The sequence below is a fragment of the Olea europaea genome, chromosome 23 (assembly GCF_002742605.1).
Source record: "Olea europaea var. sylvestris chromosome 23, O_europaea_v1, whole genome shotgun sequence".
NCBI classification, from domain to species: domain Eukaryota; kingdom Viridiplantae; phylum Streptophyta; class Magnoliopsida; order Lamiales; family Oleaceae; genus Olea; species Olea europaea.
The window spans coordinates 648,504-671,954 of NC_036259.1; the positions used below are offsets into that span (position 1 = coordinate 648,504).

Consider the following 23,451-nt stretch of genomic DNA (forward strand, 5'->3'; position numbering starts at 1 on the left):
GTTTAACAATACTTAAATTCTTGAGTTTACTTATCTTAGAGTCTTCAACTTTTTTCAGTTGTTTCTATTTCTATTTCTGATTGTTGCATCACTTGATTCATATATACTCTTTCCTCAAATTCTTCCTCAGATGAGGATGTATCTAATTCATAAATACTACTGCATTCACTACTTAGATCTCCAAAATATTCAATTGGTTCTATATCACTATCATCTTGGAATTTTTCATAAATTCTAAGAGTTTTTATATTTCGACTTGATGATGGATTGGTATTCATCTTCGTATTTTCCATTTTTCAGTTAATTTTTCTAACTGTTTTTTATATTTATCATACTTTTCACCAGTAGATTCTAAGAATTTTTGTTCTAATTCTTCTACATCTGTAATCATATATTGATTTTCTTCATACTTTTTTCCTTTATTATTATCTTTTTGTGTTATCCTAAAATCTTGAGGTGGATTAATTATAATCATATCTTTTCCTTTAAGGTTCTTATCTAAAAGAGCATTTCCTACTTGTAGATTATGTTCTAAATTTTCTAATCTTTTGTGTATATTCTCAAAACTTTCATTTGTAATATTTTTAGGTAGGTAGGGATAACTTGGTTTTTTATGTTTTTCAACTTTTTTTAAAAAATTTTCAATTATATTTTCTTCATCTACTATGTTTATCATAATTTTTGGTTCGTAACATGGCTCTGATACCATTTCATAGAAACGTGCAGCGGAGGGGTTAAGATTTTTGAGCCAATTAAAATCTTCATAAGTTTTTAAAATGTCACAATAAAATTTATAAAATTCAATATCTTTTGTTAAAACTTTTTCTTCAATAATTATATCTAATTTTTTAATTCTTCTTTCCAGGTTAAGAATTATTTTATGTATATCATTTTCTATTTTGATTGCTCTATTATCTATATGAACGTTTTTATATTTTAATTTTGGATCTAAATATTTTGTAAAGAAACTCTTCAGCTCTTCTTTTAAATAAGTTAATTCATTATTTGTTGCATTTCTTAGATCAATAAAATTTTGTATAATATTTGGATTTAAATTTATTATCTTTTAAATAAGTTAATTCATTATTTGTTGCATTTCTTAGATCAATAAAATTTTGTATAATATTTGGATTTAAATTTATTAAAAATTTATGATCTATATTTCTTTGAAAACCTAATTGATGATTTTTATACATTGTAGTGGCTTTGGTTGCAAATTCTTTATAAGGGGTATTTTTGAAAAAATTATTGTTTAAAGGTTATTATTCAAATAATTATTTTTTCAGATCTCTATTTCCTCTTTTATTAAGGGCAATAGAAATGATATAGTGATAGCCAAATAGAAAAAACTCGCCTCTAAAACCCCTTAATTTTCACTCTCACAGTCTCACTTTCTCCAAATTTTGATTTCTCATATCTATTTCCATCAAAGGTACTGAGATCTCGTTTTTCTCTCTCTCTCCTCAGATGAACCCATGAATTTGTTCGTAAGTTTATATGCTCCAGCTCGATTGTTTTGGATGCATGTTTAAAGTTTGTATATGATATTTTACTTGTGAATTTGATTTTTGATGTAAGGAAATTTGGGTCGGAAGTATATTAGAGTTTGACTGTTTTTTTTTCCTTTTAAAGTTTTGACTTTTGAATACTTAGCTGTTCTTCTAATCCTTTGTGCGTGTTGGTGAAGGGTTGGTGCTCGTTTCGTGGATAATTAATCTGCTGTGGAGTTTCACATTGCATTTCAGAATACTGGAGAAGAAATAAAGGTTACTGTTTAATTATGTGTTTTTTGGTAAATGTTATTGGGTCATTTGATGCTTGAAAAGTTTAACCTGCACGTAACTAGATTGTGGTCATAGTGTAATTGATTTGGCTTTTGATTTTTATCGTTTATGTTGCACTAAAACTTATTTAAAGTCTTTTTTAATTGGTTCTTTGAGAGAAAAATGTTTTACAATGTCGCCTTACCTTGTAATGAACACCTTAATTCACACGTTTTCCTTTTTGTTAAACACTCTGTTTCCAAAATTAAGATGACCCTTTTGCTATTGTATATTGGCAAGTCTCTTTGGGGTAAAGGACTTATCTTCTTCTAGAGAAATATAAGAGCTCAGACTTTGCCATTTGTATGCTATGCATTTGATTACTTTAAAATAGGCAATGTGTTCCCCTTGTTGTTAAATTTATATCTTCGGATTAATTGATTAAACATCTTTTCCATTACCTGTTTCAAGGCCTCTTTGGGCTTGTAATTTTCACAACAGTATTTCAATTATATTTAGCTCAATATTCATCTGAATTTGACATGTCATGCCTTTACATTTGTATACATTACATTTGATTTATTTAAAATAGGCCGGAAGTTCTTTTTTAACAATCACCTTTTTTTGTAAAGCATAATATTTGATGGGTTAGTACTGTAAGTTGCTATCGTGCAGAAGTTCAGAAGATGAATCTGAACAATATCAAGGTTCCCAAGATGCCTGGCGGAGGTGCTGCATCTGCTTTAATTAAATTGGGAGTCATTGCTGGGATTGGCGTGTATGGAGTTGCCAACAGTCTATACAATGTTGAGGGAGGGCACCGAGCTGTTGTTTTCAACCGTATTGTTGGTATCAAAGAAAAGGTCTTTTCTTGCTCCCAATTTCCAAGAGCAGACTTGACATTTAATTGCTTCTTTGAATGCTTGTAATGTTTGGAATTTGCCCCTGTTTGATGTTCATTATTTGGGAAAGCAATATTTTGAATAGTGATTTTCGGAGAATTTATAATTAAAAAGTAGGGAAAAGTTTTGGGTTTACATGCAGAATATTTTATTGTGTGAATATGTGGTTGAAAATGAGTATGTAGATAAAAGAGTTTTCATATAATGGTTGTCAAACAAGGTCATAGTTTCAACACCTAGTTGTATTTTTCGCTCTACTTGCTCAATTTACTGGTTATGTCATCTAAGAAATCGGTATCTTGTTACTGCTTTTGCTTGTAAAATTTAATGTTGATAAAAGGCTAGATGTCCAGTTTCCTTGTGTAGTCTGTTTTTGATAAATGTGAACCATTATGCTGACCGAAATCTTGGGTGATTGTGCTTCTAGCTCAATTTGTATAATTTACAGCTTTCTGTATAAAGTTTATGTTGTGAGCTCTCCAGCTGAAGGTTTATGTGCCACACCTCTCTCAGGAAAGACTGCCTCCCTTTCTGCCCATGCTGCTAAAGTCTCTGTAGTTTAATGGATTTAATCGTAAAAAATATTAGAATGTGATGCAGCTCAGCTTAATAATCTCTCTTCTAGCTTGTCATCTTGTGTTGAAATGCACATAACTGCATCTTATCACCTTGAGTTTAAAGCAGCAAGAGAATTCCAACAGTGGAATAAATGCCTTCTTTAAATACATTTTACTAATGTTTTAATGTTACGTGGAAAAAGCATACATGCCATAGAACATAGCAATTAATATGCGACTTTTCTCTGATTTATTTGCATCTGGAGAGGGGATATTTTTCTGGACAATTGACATGACCATTACAAAACATATTTTCCTGGGTGTGTCACAGTTTGACAAAATCTTGCAATTCTTTCTATATATTACTTTTGATTCATCCTGCAGTGTTTCCGACCTGTTGATTAAAGAACAATGTGTAGAGGAGGATATCTTGTGATTTCTGAATTTCAAATTGTATTAGTATGAGAGAAGTGGGTAGGATTTGGATGATTTTTGTCATGCATTCTTTTGTCCTGGTGTAAATGTTGAAACTAAACCCCCGTTTGGCCTCCATTTCTTGAAATGAAAATGGGTGGAATAGTATTTTTTTGAAAAATAAGTGGTTGAAAAAGAAGGAAAAGTTTTCGGTTTACGTTTAATATTATCTTATGGAAGATTGTATGATTCGAAATAGGAGAGAGAAGAATGAAATGTAATTTAATAGGGGCCAAACGGGGGGAGCTAAGAAAATAAGTCTACTTTATCTTTGGCATTTCCACAATGCGTCACCAGTAATGGATAAATGTTGCCTCAATTCTGTGGTACATTCTTAATGTATGTGTTCCTCAAATTTTCATATATTCTCACTATCTCCTTATGGATTTGTTCAGTCGGCCTATAGCTTTCTATATGTACACTTTTACTATGAACCTGGAGTTTCAGTCTTATTATATATTCCATCTTATGAAAAGAAATTTTTCATTACATTTATTTTAATGCTGGATGTATAGGTTTATCCTGAAGGAACACACTTGATGATCCCATGGTTTGAGAGGCCAATCATTTACGATGTTCGTGCACGACCAAATCTAGTGGAAAGCACTTCTGGTAGTCGTGACCTTCAGATGGTAAGCCCCCACCCTTCTCCTCCAACACACACGTGCACACAAATCTGCTTTGAGGTTTGGAGACCCCCCTTTATGCAAGGTCAAGATACAAGAATTTTGTTTCTCATTTGAATGTTATCTGAAATATATGGGAAACACATCCTGTCCTATATGATAACACACTGTATTTATTTATTTATTTTTTTCCCCTTCTTTTTCTGGATTGCACAAGGATGATAGAAATAATCTCTTGTTGGGAAGAGATTGTCCACCTAATTTGAATCTTTTACTACAAGACATGATAAAAGCAGAGAGCTCCCCCTCATATCCCCGCCATTAATGATTTAATCTGAAATACTTGTTTCTCCACGTGAAATTTTGCAATTGAAACTTAATTGTTTTTTACTTGATAACCACTAATAAGCAGTCCTATTGAATAAACAAATGCTTAAGTTGACTGAATATAATCCATTTACTGTTAATAATTTTCTTATCAGATGTCACTCTATCACGTTTTGAGTTGTGAAGCCACTCATTCACATTTGTACAATTGTGAGGGGTTTATTGATGGGCCAATTTTCTTCACCTAGTAGAAATGCAACTTGGAGTTCTAAGCATTAGAAGTCTCTCTCCTGCAATTCATTAAGGAGGTGACGTGGCATCATGGGGTGCCTTTGCGGTATCTCGCTTGTTTCAGTAGTCCGTCTAGCATTGACCGAGGGTAGGGTTCTGTGAAAAAATGCATGTATCAGCTTCCAAATGAGAGATCATCATTGTGTTAATTATTTACTTTGATATTAGATATTGTGGTAAATAGATGTTAGTATCTATTTGATTTGCCAGTTTAGATCTATGTATTAGTTTATGTAAGTGCTTTTTTGTTGATGAATGGAACTTGTTTTTATGCATATGAAAAGCCTCTATACTTGGTTTTGTTCTTTATCTGTGCAGGTAAAAATTGGTCTTCGGGTTCTCACGCGTCCAATTCCTGACCAATTACCCACTATATACCGAACTCTTGGCGAAAACTACAATGAGAGAGTTCTGCCTTCAATTATTCATGAAACTTTGAAAGCTGTTGTTGCACAGTATAACGCAAGCCAGCTTATCACTCAGAGAGAGGTAAATTGCTATGCCATTCTTAGACTATTAATATTCCTTTTTGATGTCATGATTATTAAGAATAAACAGTTAAAGGTAATGTTAAAACCACTGGTTTCAGCCAATGTTCATTCAGTTAGAAAATTATTCCTACTGAAAATTATTCCGAGTAGGTAAATGAATGATAAGTTCCAACGAATGGACTTTGTTCTAGTGAATCTTTGAGATGACTGCACGAATTGGAGCATTAAAGATATTAATATTGAATGAAGAAGCAACTTTAGTCATTGTTCCTGTACTTCATTATAGAATCAAACAATGTTTGTGTTGGTTATAGGAAGAAGATATTATGATTTTGGTGTTCGATGTAGTCATCATAAAATCTCTATGAGCAAAAATTTGCAAGTATTGTTGGACGTGTAAAAAAGATTAACTTGAGAAGCTTGTCTCAGAGGTGGATATTTGGTAATCGAGTAACCATGAAATAAAATAATTACTCCTGTGAAATGGAAGAGTACAAATGGAAGACGGAATACCAGTTAGATGGTTGGGGCACACGCTTTTGGAGGTAAGCTTGAGTAAGAGGAAAAAACGACCTTTTGGTAAGGCATATGAAAAGGTGTTATAATCTCACTTCAGGGTGGGTCCATGGCATTAGATCGAATAAAAAAATGGTTCATTCAATTGTTTTGATGGTGATTCTGGATGTACTGGTAGTCAAGCTGTAAATTGATCTGCTGTTATATAATCTATTCATATTATTTTTGTGTTTTATGTAGGCTGTCAGTCGGGAAATAAGGCAAATACTGACACAGAGAGCTGCCAACTTCAACATTGCATTGGATGATGTGTCCATTACAAGCCTGACTTTTGGGAGAGAATTTACTGCTGCAATTGAAGCTAAACAGGTAGCTGCTCAAGAGGCAGAGAGAGCTAAGTTTGTGGTGGACAAAGCTGAGCAAGATAAACGAAGTGCTATCATTAGAGCACAGGTAAGAATCCATGCTTGAACTCTGATCTTTTCGTAATTTAATTTTCTATCATTTTGTCACTACCTTGTTAAGGGTAATTTCATAGTAATTCATCACTAAAAGTGAGATGTATGTATTTCACTTTTTGTGGGTTTTTTGGAACTTGCTGTTACATTGATAGCCCAACGTGGTCAAACAAAGACTGTTATTATAGAAGACAGTTCTAGTTTTTGTTCTCAACCATAGATTTCCATTGGTTTCAGTTTGGAAATTTTTATTGCACTCAATTACAAACTTCTCTCTCTTTGGCTACCAGGGTGAGGCCAAGAGTGCTCAGCTCATTGGTGAAGCCATTGCCAACAATCCTGCATTTATCACATTGAGGAGGATCGAAGCATCTAGGGAAATTTCTCATACTATCGCAAATTCAAACAACAAGGTGTTCTTAAATTCTGATGATCTCTTGCTGAACCTTCAAAATTTAAACTTGGAGCCTGGGAGGAAGCAATAATGTAAGATGGATGAACTCTTTATTTAGATTTTCGACTCTGGTTAAAGGCGCTCTCTGTTTCTTGTACATGGGATTCAGAAACTAGTTCCTTAAAAAGGCAAATCTTTTGGAAATCTTCTTCAAACTCCGTGCATGTCTCAATTTGTTGTCTTTCTGAGTATTCTATGATGTTTTTGTTCGAAAATAAATGCTTTATTGCAGGGTACTGTATGAAGATTGGATTATCCTTGCAGATGCCTTGTGCATTTTTTCAATGATCTTGACTGTGACTTGATTTGTTATTTTAACTTGATGATATCGATAAATATGTAAACTTGTGAAATAATATGATATATATATATATATATATATATTTTTTTTTTCTCATTTTTTTTAAATTTCTGGAAAATCTTTTTTAATTGAATAAAATGTGACATCATGCGTGTGTTCATCTAACGGTCCAGCTTAGTAATGCTGCATTTAACACGTTAAATGCACAAAGTACAATCCGCGTTGACCGTAGTTATTTGGTACAATTTTTAGCATATGTTTGACACAAAGTACAATCCGCCTTGGCCGTAGTTATTTGGTGCAATATTTTGCACGTAAATTAAAATTTTTTTTTTTACTTTTTAATTACACATTTCAAAATTTCATTTTCCTCAAATAATGGTTGTCCAAAAAGGGCTTAGTCAATTGTGAGCTATGCGAACTTTTTAATTATAATTTTTTTTTAAAAATTTCAATCTCCATTTGATAAAATTCATAAATCATATATCGATGATTGAGTATAATTTTAATAGATTCACAAGTATTATTCACTTATTTATCGTCAATTCTATCTATCTATAAATTAAATTGTTTATAAATTCTTTTCCAATGAAGACTTGTAAACTAATTCATTTTATAAATTTAAAAAAATAATTAACATGAAATATAATTTATTTTGAAGAATGTGTAGTTGAAAAATGAAAAAAAAAGTTGTCATCCTATAGAATGTGTGGTTCAAAATAATTTTTGAAAAAATATGTACCAAATAAGCTTAGTAAAAAATAAAAAAATAAAAACAATTATGAAAATCGATTGAATAAAAAATATTTATTACGACTAATTCGTTATATTGTACCACCTCTTTTGCTTCCCATATTATTCCACACTATAAAGTTAAGATATAAAGAGAGGAAGTAGTTTTCATTAAATAGGACGAAAACAAGTAAAAACCATGTGCTATATATGCTTGCGTAATCGATTAAACCTCTAATTGATATCAAACTTTTCCCCAACTTTCAAATACAGATACTTCGCATATCTCACTTTAATTCATTCTTTTTTATTCGACTTAATAGTCGATAGAAAATTATTTATTTAACAAATTGAGTACTTATTGAGAATTCTCGATCGTTTTGTTGGAAATCGAACTAGTCATCCACGTCGCTTAGTCTGACCCCAATCACTATGTAAATCGTTTCAAGAAAAAAAAAATTATAATATATGTATTCTTCTTCGTTTTAATAGATAAGGTGTCACAATTTTATTAGCATGCTTATTTCAATAGCATTTTAGCCTAATAATGCATAAATATAATATAACACGTAACCAATTTCTTTTTCTGTTTTTTATTTTTTATTATTATTTATTTTCCCAATTATTAGATTGAATACAAGAATGGGACACGCAAGATGTTCATATTCAATGGTTTTAAGCAAAGCAAACCAAGTGAAGATAGTGCTTATGCTTTATATGTAAGAACCGCACGTGGTTTTAATGAAAACTACGTTCTCTAAACATCTTTTAGTTTACAATGACATAAGTCGATTTTATTAATTAAGCATGTCATTTTAACTGTATTTGTTAAGGTTTGGAATTCAATAAAAATGAGAGTGCTAATTCTTACACAATCAACATAGACTTCTTTATAACAAATTCATGCATGTATACGAAGAATTGTTTGACAAATGTCACAAAAGCATAACATCCAACAAAATCTTGAAAATTTAACATACAGCCCTGCTACTGAGTCAAGCTCAGTAACAGGATCAAAAACAGGGGCTGAGGTGGCATCATCTCAGCCCCCGATTTTACTTACTTTTTTTTTTTTTTTTTCGATTTTGAAAAACAAGAAGAATTTTGAATTTTAATAAATACACCACAATTAAATTTCATCTTTTTTGTTTCTTCTAAACATTTCTTTTCACTGTGTACTTTTATGTTGTATACATCCATCCACGGCTATATGGACTGGACAAGAAAAGAAATAGAAAACATTATCCATTTCTTCTCATTCACATTATTAAAAGATGTGGGTAAGGTTTTCTTCTCTTCCACACTATTTTTCCTCAATTATTTTTTTCAAAGAAGGGGGAAAAAAAAGAAGAGAACTTGATTTCAAAGAAATGGGTCTGTATCTTTTTGCCATTGAACTTGATTTCTAATTTCAGAGAGGTCATTAAAATGTTTTTGGAACTTATTAACAAGTTTAAGCCCCATTTTCTTAACAAAATGCATTTTGGGATAGTATTTTAATAGAGAATGCGAGATTAAAAAATAAAGAAAAGTTTTGAATTTATATGTATTATTATTTTATTGAAAATTGTGTAGTTGAATAGAAAAGAGAGATGTATTTTGAAATTAATGGGAACCAAACAAGAGCTAAAAGAAGATGCGCTTAATTACAATATACACACAGAGAGGTGCTATTTGAAATTTTTATTTGTTGTAAATTTCTGAAGTTTCTAAACTTTAAAGGATGAAATTTAAATTTCTACTCACCTTTCTTAGTACGAATTATTATATACATGGTTTCATGTCTATGTACTTGTTCATTTGGATGAGTAAAGATTTCAGTAACATAAAAGGGCCTTAGCGAATGGAGGATTAGACTCTCAAAGTTCAAGAATTTTGACTGAAGAAGAAAAGAATGGTTCTTTTAAAGATTTGCATTTAGCAATTATAAGATCTAACGAATTGAAAAAAAATAATAATAAATGATAAAGAACAACTAAACAAATTGATGAATTCTTACGTGGTATCATGACACAAAACTTGTAAGAGTGATGCTATACCTACAAAGTTGGTTGACAAAGTATGAGTTGACAATATCTTTATCACTCATTTCAAAAACAGTTTTTGAATTCAAAACAGATTAACGGCCTAGATCTTGCCCACATTGATTTTGTCAACAAACTTTGTTAACCTACTTTGTACAAGTAGATTAATTGAACTTGTAATTATAGAAACGATGATGAAGAAAAAATTAGGTTAAAATTTGTGATGTGACCCTGTCATGTAATTTTGTTTGAAACGATTTGAGAAAATAAGAAAAAAACAAAAATTAATTCCTCATAATTATTTCCAACCTACATATTCTCTCCTCTTGATTTACCTTCTTACCCTAATGGTAAATAAATTATTTGTTTTATAAAACACTTGAAACTATGGAAGAAACGAGTGATGTCAAGGATAATGTATGCAAGGGCATTTACGAAAGAAACGTGCCAAAATAAATCAATAATTTGATTATCATACCTAACAATGGGGTCCACATAGTTACTACATTATTGTCTGAATTCGTCATTTCAGAATTTCACTAACTAATCCTTTTATAGACAATAAATAATATTTCATGTAGTAACGTCTTTTTTGACTAACTAATGTAAAAGAAGAACACTGAGAATATTAATCAATCATTTACATACCTTGCGTTTTGTTGAAGGTACATCTTTTATTCTTTTTCATGCTAAAAAGATGTACATTTTTTACTCATTTGATAAAACGAGTGTACCGACAATAGAAACGGTATTGAGAATAAATAATTAAAATTTTGATTTAGTTCTTGTAAGTATGGTATTCATATTCCCGACCTTTTAAAATTGTTACACTCATATCCTTAATGAACAGAAAGCGATATTTGAACGTTAAATATCTACACAATACTACAATGATAAAAATGTCCAACTTTTTTCTTCTCAAAATAACTAAACAATGGCTTCAAATTTTCATTCATAATTCTAAATTAGGGTTTATTTTTCGGTGTTTATGACACAAAACCCTTTGCGATCTGGACTTCACTTTTGACATGAACATTTAAACCTCAAATAAATGTTTAGTTCGGGACATAAATATAACAGTTATAAAATATTGAGGATATAAATTCACAACAAATGATAGGTTGGGGACATGAATGTCACAATTATGAAATGTTGATGATGCATGTTAGCATTTACCCTAATTTTAAAAGTAGTACCTTTTATTTTACTGTATAAGCAGTTTTTTTTTTTTTTTTTTTTTACGGCAAAAATAATAACTTAAATCTCAAACCAAAAAAAAAAAAAAAAGCTTATAAAAATAGGAAATTATTATTACACGAGAAGGGGGCAGATTTTTGTGGACCACCCCACAGGACGGTGGTGACATTAATCCCACCATTTGCACCGCGTGAGAGTTGGGAAATCGTAATTTCGTTGACGGCCGGACTCTTTCTCTCTCTTCAACCACACGCCACCTCACCTCCAATCTATATATATATATATAATACACACAGAAATCGATACATATCATCATTATATCATTCAAGAAATTAAGTGCAAAACCATGCATGAACCAATTCTGTACGGAAACTTGCTACTCCAACAAAAGCCACCAACCCTAAGGAATCCCAATCTAAATCCCAATCCCAACAACGTTAAAGGAATCAAAGAAAATGCATCATCACTTTACGATTTCAGTGATTTGAAGAACATGGTTAAGGATAATGCAGTGATTGTGTTTGGCAAAAAGGGTTGCTGCATGAGCCATGTAATTAAGCGTTTGTTACAAGCTTTAGGCGTGAATCCGGCAGTGTACGAGGTTGATGAGGTAGACGAGAATGAAGTTGTCATCGAGCTCGAGGGGATTCGTGCCGGGGATGGGAAACAGTGTTCGATGCAATTTCCGGCGGTGTTCATCGGAGGCCGGTGGTTTGGAGGGCTGGAGAGGATCATAGCTTCTCATATTACAGGAGAGTTGACTCCTCTATTGAAGCAAGCTGGTGCCTTATGGTTATGAATTATTATGATTTGATTTAATACTACTTTTTCTAACTCTTAGCGAATTTCTATTTTCTAATTCATCTCTCTCTCTCTCTCTTTGTTTTCGTTCTTAATTAATATATGGATAGGTCCTTATGTAGTTTGACTAAAAATCAAATTTTCAGTAGATTTTGATGAAGTGATTAAAAACTTGATAAAAGTACGTATAGATCCCATAAAATATTATTGTAAATGGTTAAAAGCTTGAATTGGAATTCTAAATCAAGAGAACATGAATAATTTTATTTATTTTTAATTTCAAGTCCGTTAATTCAAACCATATACTCGAGTAGTCAATGGAGACAAGTTGCCTCATTTTGTTACCTGTAATTTCTAATGGTAGGGTGAGGAAGAGAAAGGTGAAGTTTCTCAAGTTTAAGCTCCAACAAGGGCGAGGGCTAAGCTAATAAACCCCAACTTTAGGGCAAAACTAGTTCTTCGGTTAACTTTCGAATATGTGTGATCCTATTTCTTAAATTCATTTTTCTCAAACTTATTTTCAATTATACATTTCATAAGATTAACAAATTTTTTCGATTTTTCAACTATACATTTCATCAACTTTTATGAAAATCTAATAAAAATTTAATTTTTAGCCAAACCAAATAAAGATTTAATCTCGCTCTGCTATTGCGCTGCGCGACAAACATCTAATAATCTAAAATTCTTACTTTACAAACTCTCATAAATAGATTGGACCCATTTGTATCTAATGCACATAAAATGGTCCCCTTACAGCACCCAATCTGTTAATCTTCAGACCTTCCAAAAATAGTCTCTTTACTGAATCAACTCGCGTTTAAGAAGCTACACGCTCTCTCACGTGTGGGACAGATTCATTCTTTTCACCAAACGCTTGACATTTATAATGAAACCAAAAAGAAAACTAAATTCCAACGCCGATCATTGTCTCTGGATACTTTTGTACTCAGCTTTCGGGACGGGGCTAAAGACAGAATTGGAAAATGCTAACCTCAGGTGCTGTGAAGGGCCGCTTTGCTCTGTTGCTGCTACCCTAAATTAGAAATAAGTTGATGAGATAAGATCCAATGCTGGACCATTCAGCGGTAAATTGCACTTGACTATTCTGAAAAAATCTCTGCCATTTGAGTGCAGCCTTCATAAATGGCCCCAACTGTTCCACCACAAAATTTAATTTAACGATCATCATTAGCAAAACTGACGAACTAGGGAAAATGACAAGCCTTTATCAGCGCTTGCTCGTTAATAATTACAGTACAACGGTAAAAAAAAGATGCCGTTTTCTTACCACAGGGTTCTCAATTCATTAGATGTCAAATCTTGATTTTATCATATCTTCAACAACCTGGTCCTGGACCCCAAGAAAGACATGATTTCCCTGTACGGGAAAATTTATTGTTGGCAACAACTCGTAACTAGAAATAATCGAAACTATTAAAAGCAACGAAAAAGTAGCTCATGAATCAGTAGAGAAACTACATTTCTATTTGCAAAATGAATAGTGAGATCCGCGTAGAATTCTTACATTACCAGCAATAGCTCCTCATCCTCACTTTCCTTTAAGAGTCGTGTAGCATGGATACAATTGTTGTCTCAACAAGGACTTAACTGTACTGATTTTGAGACTCAAATGAGAAAGACAATAAGCTGACCTACAATAGTGGACGATGACAATCACATTGTATCTAGCGACGAATCAAAATCAAACTCATAGCCTTCAATCCTGGATTAGAAGCGGAAACAGTAACATTCTGGAGATGGTAATAGCATACTTTATCAAAACTATGCCATAAAGACGAAGCATTGGAAACTATTTCAGCTTGCACACGTACCACGTGAAGGTTGCACATTATCCAGTTTGACATTAAATTTTATACGAGTTATAAGCATTAGAATAGGCAAAATGCAAAAAGAATAAATAGAAATACTTTACGCTCATAGTTCAAAAGGAAGTTATCGTGCTTGTCTGAGTTCTGGACTTTGCAATGCTGTAAAATTAGTTCTTTCTTAGCATGAAATTTTGTTCCAGGATTATTCCTTAAATGGTATAATCATTTATTAGAAGCTATAGTATAATTCAACTAATATTAACTTGTGTAAACGGAAATAGCTTCGATAACATATTGTATAAGCATGGTAAATCAAAGAATTTACCACAAGAATATACAAATAAACATTATATCATTTTGACAGTGAGAGAGAAGCAGAAGCTACAAGATGATATAAAATGTATTTGACTTGACTTATTAACATAAATCAGGAGAAATTCTTACTTGAATACTAGTTTTGGTAACTCTACCTGTTGCTTGACGTAAAACAGATAGTTTCTAGGGTCTATTTCTTAGTTCAAGATCCTTCTTACTAATTGGAATCAAAGAATTAGTAAAGGCACAAGACTAATCATTGGAACAGGCTCGAGAGGTTTCAGTCGATAGGTTAGCATCTATGTTCGACTTCCTAAGACACGTGTTATATCTTAATTAGCTTTTCTCCATGATATATTTTGTCAAAAGTCAACTGGGATGAACCTCATTCAATCCAAAACCTAGTAACTTCCAAAATATTTAAGTGGGACCTGCCCACCAGTGTTTTCTTTTTATATTTTTAAGTCCTTGAGATTACATCAATTCCTTTCCAAATCTCCAAAAAGATCAGTCTCAGGTTCTCAGCATTGGCAGTCCAACAATAAATTGTTCTCTCTTCAGAATAACATTTGCTACATGTAACAGGAAACTCAATTTTAACAAGTAGCTAACCAAGCGAACTTTAATATCACTAATCCCCGCTGGTACCACTGGTCTGTTGTTCTAAGATTCTCCAATATGTTGTCTGGGAAATACATTATTTAGTCGACTCTGACAATCTCTATTTGTTAATAAAATCACCTTTCCTTTTAGAAAGTACTGTCGACTCATAATTTGAATTTATCAATTTTCAGTGGTGGGACGAGGGTTAGAGGGTCACAATGTTTGATTATAATTGGCAACGATTGAGAACTCGGCAAGGAGTTAAATTCAACCCATCAAGAGTATGAAGTGTAGCAACAGTAAAATCACTTAGAAATTGACAGGAATTAGAGTTCAATTAGGCTTTGAACTTGAATGTAAACATGGTTAAAGCTCAGCAAGGATCTGTACGTATATATATTCATTTGCATTGGGCCGGATGAGAGAAGAAAGGGAGGTCCCTATTATTAATAATACATGAAAAATGCATTTTGATAGCCTTAAACTTGAATGTAAACATGGTTAAAGCTGAGCAAGGATCTGTAAGGATATTCATTGATTTAAATGGGACGGATGTGCTGAGAAAGGGAGTTCTCTATAATTAATAACTCCTGGAAAGGCGTTTTGAAAATCGCTCGTGATGATACTAGTCCAATATACTGCAATTTTGAATAGGCAGAGACAAGATAAAACCAGAAATTAAATTGGAGCACACAACCTATACATTAAGCCAATCAATTAGACCATGTCCAATTGAGTTTTTTTAGGCCTTGATATTGATTTGAAATTATGAATATATGACAAACAAAATGAAAGACAGCAAAACCAAAACTCAACAAGTTGTTTTTTCCATTTAAACCTTGACTAATAAAAGGAAAATAAAGGAAAACCACACCTAATTGCACAATTATGTAAGCCTAAGCTCCCACTGCTCTCCTCTACCATCATCCAAAAAATCTCAAAGATAATGGAGAGGAGAAGACTTAAAGACGATTATTTCCTTGCTAGGCCCTAGGATGTATTAAAAAGCAACATAACCTTTATATTCGGCTCAATCCTTTTAGTAAAAGATTGGGCCGAGTTTTCAATTAAGAGAATGGGGGGGTAATAACTTGTTATCTTACTTGTAGAGTATGTTGAGTATCAAAAAGATGCTAAGTGTTTATTGCCATCATCCTAGAAAGAAAATGGAGATGAAATCAGAATTTCAAATATATCCAAAGCCAAAAAGACTAATGGTTACGAGATCACAAGACACTGTTACTCTGTTATTCATATTTTATTTGATCAAAAAAATGTGAGACACAAAGTTTGTCCAAGAACCCATATAAGAAGTAACAGATTATTTAATCCAAAAAATACAGGAAAAAGAGGGTAATATACATCCTCTATAAAGGGGTCAACAACACCTTTAAAAATTCTCCTATGCCAACACATCGATCTCGTATCCATTAGTAGCATTCACTAACATGCCCATCGATAGCCAACAAGTCTAACCTCCTCCTATGACAACCATCTGCTGAAGCTTCATACTTTCAGACATGTACCACACTCTCCAACTTTCTATCAGAACTTCCATAGTGGAAGGCATAACTCAATCACTCCATGTCAGTTAAAATAATGTTTCACAGTTGAACTGTGAGATTAAATTGCAGCAAGGAGCAGTGCACATTTTCCCAGCAGTTCCACACATACCAACGCAATCTAAAATGAGTTCTCCTCCAAGATCATCAGTCGATATAAAACATAGTAAGGCGCAATCTCCTCGCTGTTATATATCAATGATTTTCCATTATTCTTAGCAAATATACTTGCTTGTGAAATACTTCATTTAAGTTCTTAGTTTTGTTGGTATTCGTATTGGTATTTGTATTGGTGACAATCAAGTCTAAGAATACCAATTTTCGTCTTCCACTGGAATCAATTGCTCATAAAATATTGAATATCCAATGAAACATTACATCTGAGTTAAACTCATACTATGTAAAATCATGCATAACAGAATGTTAAGCAAGAAGCTGACTAGTATTACTAGAACATAGAAAGTAACAGATAATGTGAAAGAGCACTTGGAGATTTCACCAATAACATTTATGACGTAACAATTATAAATTATATTTTATATGATGTAAAATTTTCATATTTAGCAAATTTACAATACTCAATTACCCGTACTGATATAAGCCCTGCCAGTCATTCAAATCTTTCAATATGCTTGCAAAATCAGTTCATCCTCATTCTCGAGGCAGATAATGATGGCAAAAAAATAAAAATAAAAAGTAAGCTACTCCACTCAATAACAGCTATTTCTTTAGCAACATAATGTATTGGTTACCAATAAAATGAAGGGAAAATGAAAAATAATAATAATAAAAATAATAAAAAAATTATGCAGATTGTCAAAGTAAAGGGTGCAGCAAACAGTGAAGCCAACTGCACTTGAGTATGGGTAATGGACAATGAATCAGTATCGTTCGCAAGTAAATTATCAAATTTTAAGACCTGCAATTAAGTCAAACAAGGATTGGTATTGAACATAATATTCCAAATAAGCACAAGCTAGTATAAGAATGCTTTAATGTTTTCTAAGTAATTGGGAAGAAAAGAGCGCGCATTTTGAAGTAATAATACGCGTGATAATTGAACAGTGACAATAGAAAACAAATCTTGTTGCTATTTAATTGTAGTTCCATCTTAGCACTAGGGACTTGTATCATGAGCCACTGAGTTGTTTCCATTTCCAAAGAGTCAAAACATGTAATGGATTTATTGTCGACCATGGGTACATTATGGTAACAAAAGTATTTGAGCAGCGTGGCATAGAAGCATACTAAAATATCTCAAAATCTTAGAACATAATTAGAAAGTAGAAAGGCATTTGATTCTAGTTCCTCTTCTTACTCTATGAACTCTTTGATAAATCTAATATAAATTTCCTCTTTGGTAGGAATTAAAATTTGATTTTTAGTAGATTTTGATAAAAGTTTTTGAAATGTATGGTTGTAAAGATGTGGGACCCATGAAATATATGGTTAATATTCATTGTTTGACTTTGACTTAGATTAAAATCTAATTTAAATCAATACGCGCAAAATATAAAGAAAGAAAAAAGACTCTGAAACATCGATAGAAGAAAGAATCGTGTTGTGATTAGTAGTTGCTTAGTCTTCCAAGTCAAAGTTATTCATCCACAATCCATGAGTATGCTTTGGCCTCCAGTAGAAAGTAGCAAACTTAATTCCAGCATAAAGTCTTAAGAAAATACAGAAATCAACTATAATATCCGCACCCAAATTTCGAGGTCCAATTATCAAAATTGAAAAGTTAGGGGCTCATTTGAGGGTTAATTCACCTTCTAGAACATTGTAGAAAACTTAGTATAAATGCTAATTCCCACACGTTTTTACTCTTTGAAGAAGGGTTGACTGCTTGGTCAAACTCTTATATAGAAAATCCTTGATTTATGTTTTTTGTCATATTCATGATTGATCAAACATAGGGTAATGTGTAGCGTGAATGCATGTGTATATAGAACGTAATTAGAGATTCTTGCTCATTTCACAAATTTCAAGGAACAATTTTCAATGCTAGAATTAAGAGCATTTCCACCATCATGAGTTTTTCCTTAATGATGTGTACCTATTCTTTTCCTATTTAAGCCCCTCATTCACATTCACATCCTACCACTCACTATTATTTTTCAATCCAAATAATATACATATATAGACGCACATAGCCAAGGTGGAAATTGTAGAAAGATCAAGCAATTTTATACAATCTCTATTACTCTCTCTTTTAAATTTCACATTAAGTACGCTACCCATGTTTGGATTATTATTATGTTATAAATTTCACGAAAATCATTATGGGTCTCATATGATACAATATGATTATGATTATGTTAAGGATACCGGAGTTTAGTAGCGAGCTACACATAAGAATGCTTACCACCTATGATCGAAAAATTTTTGTCTCCATTATGTTGATTATGATTATTATGCTCCTTTAAATTATACATGATAATAATTCATGGCGTACTTATTAAGATTTTATAAATATCACTCTATGATATTTTCCCCTTTCAGGCAATTAATGGTTCAAGATAGTCAACATGGAAATGACAACAGGCTAGGATTAATAAATTATTTTGTGTTTAAAACACAACTTTAAATTTCTAATTTAGTTGTTATGTTGGAATTATTTCTTTATTTATTTTTTGCAGTTACATGATAAAACCACAATTTATTTACTTATTGAAGAAAAAAGTTATTTCCTGTTCTTATGAAAGAATTTGAATTTTATTTAGTGATACTAATAGTCAATGATTCGGGCCATCACATCAATCCCCAGCATCTTATCCAACAAAACTATAAGGTTCAGGGTAACACTTTAATGATCAAAAGCATCAGCACTGTGTAAGCAGCTAGTTAGAGTTAAGATACCCAGATATGCACATATGTAAGCACATAAATAAGGTTTCATTAAGTTACTACGTAGTACACATCCATTTTAAGTTAGCACCTTACCCACTATGTTTTGGACCAAAATTATTAAAGCCATTTCATTCCTTCACCACCATCAACAGTATATTATCACATATAAGAACTTCGAACTAAAGACCAGAGAAACAATGCCTTGTTAGTGATTATAAAGAGCTTTCTCCAAGAAAAATCTCACCCATTCTGTGACCACTTTCTCGCCGAGGCCAAAGGACACCATCATTGGCACCTCTCTTTCTTCATTTCCCTATGTCACTTTCTCATTTCAAACCACCACAACCATGAAACAAGTATGTCATCTTCAGACCACCATAGCCCCATAATTCTACATTAACATATCTACGCAACATCTCCACTCCCCCAAATTTAGACGGAACAATGGTTAGTTTGTTATTTTTGTTTATCAAATTCTCCACTTGCAAGTTCCTTTGTGAAGGATGGGAGTTGGATTAAAATAAAAAAATGATCAAACTCTGATTATGAAGAGTACAAAATACTTGTATCTCACGACACAAGCATTTAGAAAAAAGAATTCATTTCAAATCAAATAAAAAAAGATAGCTTTGTTTCTTTTCCTAGTGTTCATGGCATGGAATATTCAGAACCAGATGTTTATAAACACGACAGCTGAATATGAAAATTATGAGGGTAAAACTAAAAATGTGCTCTTGATCAAAATAGCAGCCATCTATAACCATCTTTATCAAAACTAGAATAATTCCCACTTTCTTACTTTTCTCCATTGTTACAGTACACTTGAATTTAAATTTGAAAGTCAAAGGACTTACTGTCAAGAATTTCATTGAATAACACCAATCTGCTAATTACTGCTCTCTTTGGTTGCGGGTTCAGAAACTAAAATTATTTATGCTTCTCCATACTAATCCCAAATCGAAGAAAGTCTTCTAAGGCCCAAAGATTGTTGGGGTTTCTCTTTAACTTGCTTCCCTGTTGGGATCTTACCACCATTAGCTTACCTCAACTCGTAGAGTACGCTATGAATTGGAACTAATGTGTATTTTCAATTTTGTATCCTTTATTCTACTAAGGGTTTCTCCTTAACATCTGCAGGATGTAAAGTGAAAATTCTCAGACAGCAAATATTAAACCGTTCAACATAAATTTATCAGAAGAGTCCCACGATGATCAACCTATCAAAAAGGGTTTCTACGAAATAAGAAGAAAAGGAAAAACAAAAACCAGATCAAAAGAAAAGATTGATGAAATATCATTTCTTCACATAAATACAATATCAGTAAACCTCTAATAGAAATCTCATTCTTCACATTACGACATTGTTGATAAGCATTCAAAATATTGATATTATAAGAATCAAACTTCCGAACAGTTGGCGCGAATTTGATTAGCATTTGAGTAAAAGTTCATTTTGTAAAAATTTTACAATAGAATAAAGCTTTCATTTTTTGCTGACTCAGGGTAAATATTCATTATTTCAACGCATTCCCAAAAATCTATGAAGGTGAAACTTGGCTTGCGTTTCGATATTCAGATACTCCATTTAATTAACTTTTGTCACAACGAATGCATAGAAGAAAACTCATGAAATCTATACTAAAATGTGAAATTTGGTTCACCGTTCATACCTTTTAAATTTCAAAAACAAGGCTTGAAATTCGGGTTTTCATTCTTGACTGAGCAGCGAGAAAATGGAATTTCATTCACGAAAATTGCAGTATAATCTGGGTCCGATAGTAGATTCTTTAATCAATAACTGAGAGGCCATGAATTTAGAACAATGAAATGAAAATTAAGCCAAATGGCACAAAAATAGAGATACTTCTTCTTCTTCTTCTTCCATTTTCTCAATTCTTACAAATTTTTAATGGTGCTCAATAGGAGTTAATTGCTACAATGGTCAATTAACTTTGGTTCATGTCTTTGATTGATCACTAAAGTTTAAAATATTGAGTTTTGATCATTAAATTTAGGTAAATATCTTCGATTGCTCACTGAACTTAGATCCATATCTTAAATTGCTCGCCGAAATTTAAAATATTGAGTTTTGATTATTAAACTTCGAAATATGTCGTATATTTCTCACTGACATAACTGTTGAATTTTAAAAATATCAAATTTACAATGAATAGTACACATCATTTTTCAAAGTTCAGTGAGTAATGTACAATATTTTTTAAAATTTAGTGAGTAATGTACAATATTTTTCAAAATTTAGTGAGTAATGTATAACATTTTTTAAATTTCAGTGATCAAAATTCAATATTTTAAATTCCAATGAGCAAATCGAAGATATGAACCTAAACTCAGTGACCAAAACTCGACATTTTAAACTTTAGTGACCAATCAAATAGATGAACCTAAGTTCATTGACCATTGGAACAATTAACTCGTTCAATAGGGATGCAAAAAAATCCTGGGCCTGCTACACGTACATGCCCATCACCTTGTATTACTAAAGAAATACTTCAGTAGGACAATTGTCCAATGTTGAAGCGCCACCTCGATAGGTGACCCACACCCTTCAAGGTATGTGGCGGGCCACCAGTCGAGGTGACCCTCTCTTATAGGACAGTTGCACCACGTAACCGTCCTACTGAAATATTTCTTGTATTACAGGCTCATGTACCAGTGGTCTTTTCCAAAAAATCTCGAAATTAATGAGGGACGAATCCAAAACTATGACTCAGCTAGGTCGGTCATTGATCGTTGATCATCAATAGTTAACGATCGTATAGCGACATCACTTATTAATATTAAATTAAATAATATTAAAAATTCTTCAATCTATATGTAAATACACTAAAATTTAAAAATCGTATATTTATATCATATTATAGTTCAATACAATTCGAAATAATATAAATTACATGATACATGAGATTTTTTTGTATTATTAATGTTTAACAAATCGTTTACTTAACTAAAAGTAGTTGAAGGAATAGATGCACCACTACAAGAACTAGATTGAGATTCAGCTGAAAAAAAATTCCATAATCAGTACAAGAGTTTAACGTTAATAAAAAATTAAACGCAATTTAAATTAATTTTAAAATATAATTAAAATTTCAATTCTCAGCACCAATTCATCAAAAATTACAAATTTCCCAATTTCTCATTTTTAATTATCATAAATCACATATTCACATTTCACAATACTCAAATTAATTTTTAATATCACAATTCATAGTTAACATATTCTCAAACTCTCAAATAGCAAATAAATAAAAACTCAATACTTGTAAGTCCTATCTTATAAATTATTAAAGCATAAATATTTAAAACAAGAAAAACCAACAAAAGCAAAAAAAAAAAAAAAAAAAAGTCATTGAATCACCTAAAGGCCTAGCATATATTATTTTGTTAAATTTATTATCAAAATTCAACCATTGCCATGATGGTTAAATTTTAAATAATCCTAATTTGAGGTCACAAATTTGAATTCCTTCCTTATGGAATTAATTTTGGTAAATATTATTGAAATAAAAATGTTGCAGATTGAATTGGATGGGAAGGACTCGAACCCAAGACTTCCAATGTATAAATGCAAGCTCTAGCGAACTAACCCACAAAAGGAGTTCTAAAATAAAGTGAATTACCAATTATATAGCTAAAAAATTTATCCATTATCAACAAAAAAATTGATTTCGGTGGATCCAGCATGCACGGCCGCAGGGGCTCACTAGGTGTTGGATCCACCCTTGCATTTAATCAAGTATTCGAGTTGAGTTTGGGTCGAGAAATTTTAACTGACACGGATACGAGGATGGGTTTTCCCACTCTCATTTATTTATTATTATTATTAAAAGAATTCAATACTTTAAATAAAAATTTTCACAAAATTTAATTAATTCTAATAGTTTTCTAAGGAATATGATAAATAATAAAAATCTTAATTTATCAAATACATTCGAATAATTTAACTTTAAAAATAAATTAATTAATTAAAAATTTTTAATAATTTTATTATTCTCCCACTTTAATGAATGAATGCAATAAAAATGAATTTAAAAAATTATACAAACATGTAAATGATCTCGCCCAGTCCACTCTCTCTCGTCTTAAACAAGTAATAGGATGGAAATTGCCAGACGGATGGGGGGCAAGAGAACCTGCCCCAAGTCGAACGCTTCCTGTTACCATCCTTGTGTTTAACAGGTTCAAGAAATTGGCACTTCTCAGTTTTCGATCCCAATATTTGTCATTCGTTACTCTCTATTAGTTTTTTTATTTTTTGGCAACAAACATCTCAAGCTTTCATTTAATTGCAAATTCAGTCATTCTGTCCATCTTTGCAATAAAAATTTGTGTAAAATAACGAATTTATTCTCCA

The 23,451-nt window shown here is 31.9% G+C and overlaps 2 protein-coding genes and 1 long non-coding RNA gene across 10 annotated transcripts; 2 read left to right on the forward strand and 1 right to left on the reverse strand.

Moving 5' to 3' along the window:
• Positions 1 to 1,288: 1,288 nt before the first annotated feature.
• LOC111372059 (prohibitin-1, mitochondrial-like) lies at positions 1,289 to 7,114 on the forward strand. 6 transcript variants are annotated; one of them, XM_022994214.1, is made up of 7 exons: positions 1,289 to 1,432; positions 1,688 to 1,766; positions 2,396 to 2,626; positions 4,212 to 4,328; positions 5,259 to 5,429; positions 6,188 to 6,400; positions 6,696 to 7,114. In XM_022994214.1, exons 3-7 carry the CDS (start codon positions 2,450 to 2,452, stop codon positions 6,888 to 6,890), a joined length of 873 nt encoding a protein of 290 aa, XP_022849982.1. In that variant the 5' UTR covers positions 1,289 to 1,432; positions 1,688 to 1,766; positions 2,396 to 2,449; the 3' UTR covers positions 6,891 to 7,114. The 6 variants fall into 6 exon arrangements, with proteins under 6 accessions (XP_022849982.1, XP_022849984.1, XP_022849983.1 ...); XM_022994216.1 differs by having other exon boundaries at positions 2,425 to 2,626; XM_022994215.1 differs by having other exon boundaries at positions 2,439 to 2,626.
• Positions 7,115 to 11,351: 4,237 nt separating this feature from the next.
• Positions 11,352 to 11,968, forward strand: LOC111372060 (glutaredoxin-C9-like). The gene has a single exon (XM_022994217.1). The coding sequence runs from the start codon at positions 11,460 to 11,462 to the stop codon at positions 11,910 to 11,912; it is 453 nt and encodes a 150-aa protein (XP_022849985.1). The 5' UTR covers positions 11,352 to 11,459; the 3' UTR covers positions 11,913 to 11,968.
• A 13-nt stretch (positions 11,969 to 11,981) lies between these two features.
• On the reverse strand, positions 11,982 to 20,952 carry LOC111372061. 3 transcript variants are annotated; one of them, XR_002698678.1, is made up of 5 exons: positions 20,747 to 20,952; positions 19,931 to 20,207; positions 13,443 to 13,668; positions 13,206 to 13,295; positions 12,542 to 13,070 (listed from the first exon to the last, which is right to left on the reverse strand). It is a non-coding gene; the product is annotated as an uncharacterized LOC111372061 (long non-coding RNA). The 3 variants fall into 3 exon arrangements; XR_002698677.1 differs by lacking the exon at positions 19,931 to 20,207 and having other exon boundaries at positions 11,982 to 13,070; positions 13,443 to 15,819; XR_002698676.1 differs by lacking the exons at positions 19,931 to 20,207; positions 20,747 to 20,952 and having other exon boundaries at positions 13,443 to 17,621.
• Between the last annotated feature and the right edge of the window lie 2,499 nt (positions 20,953 to 23,451).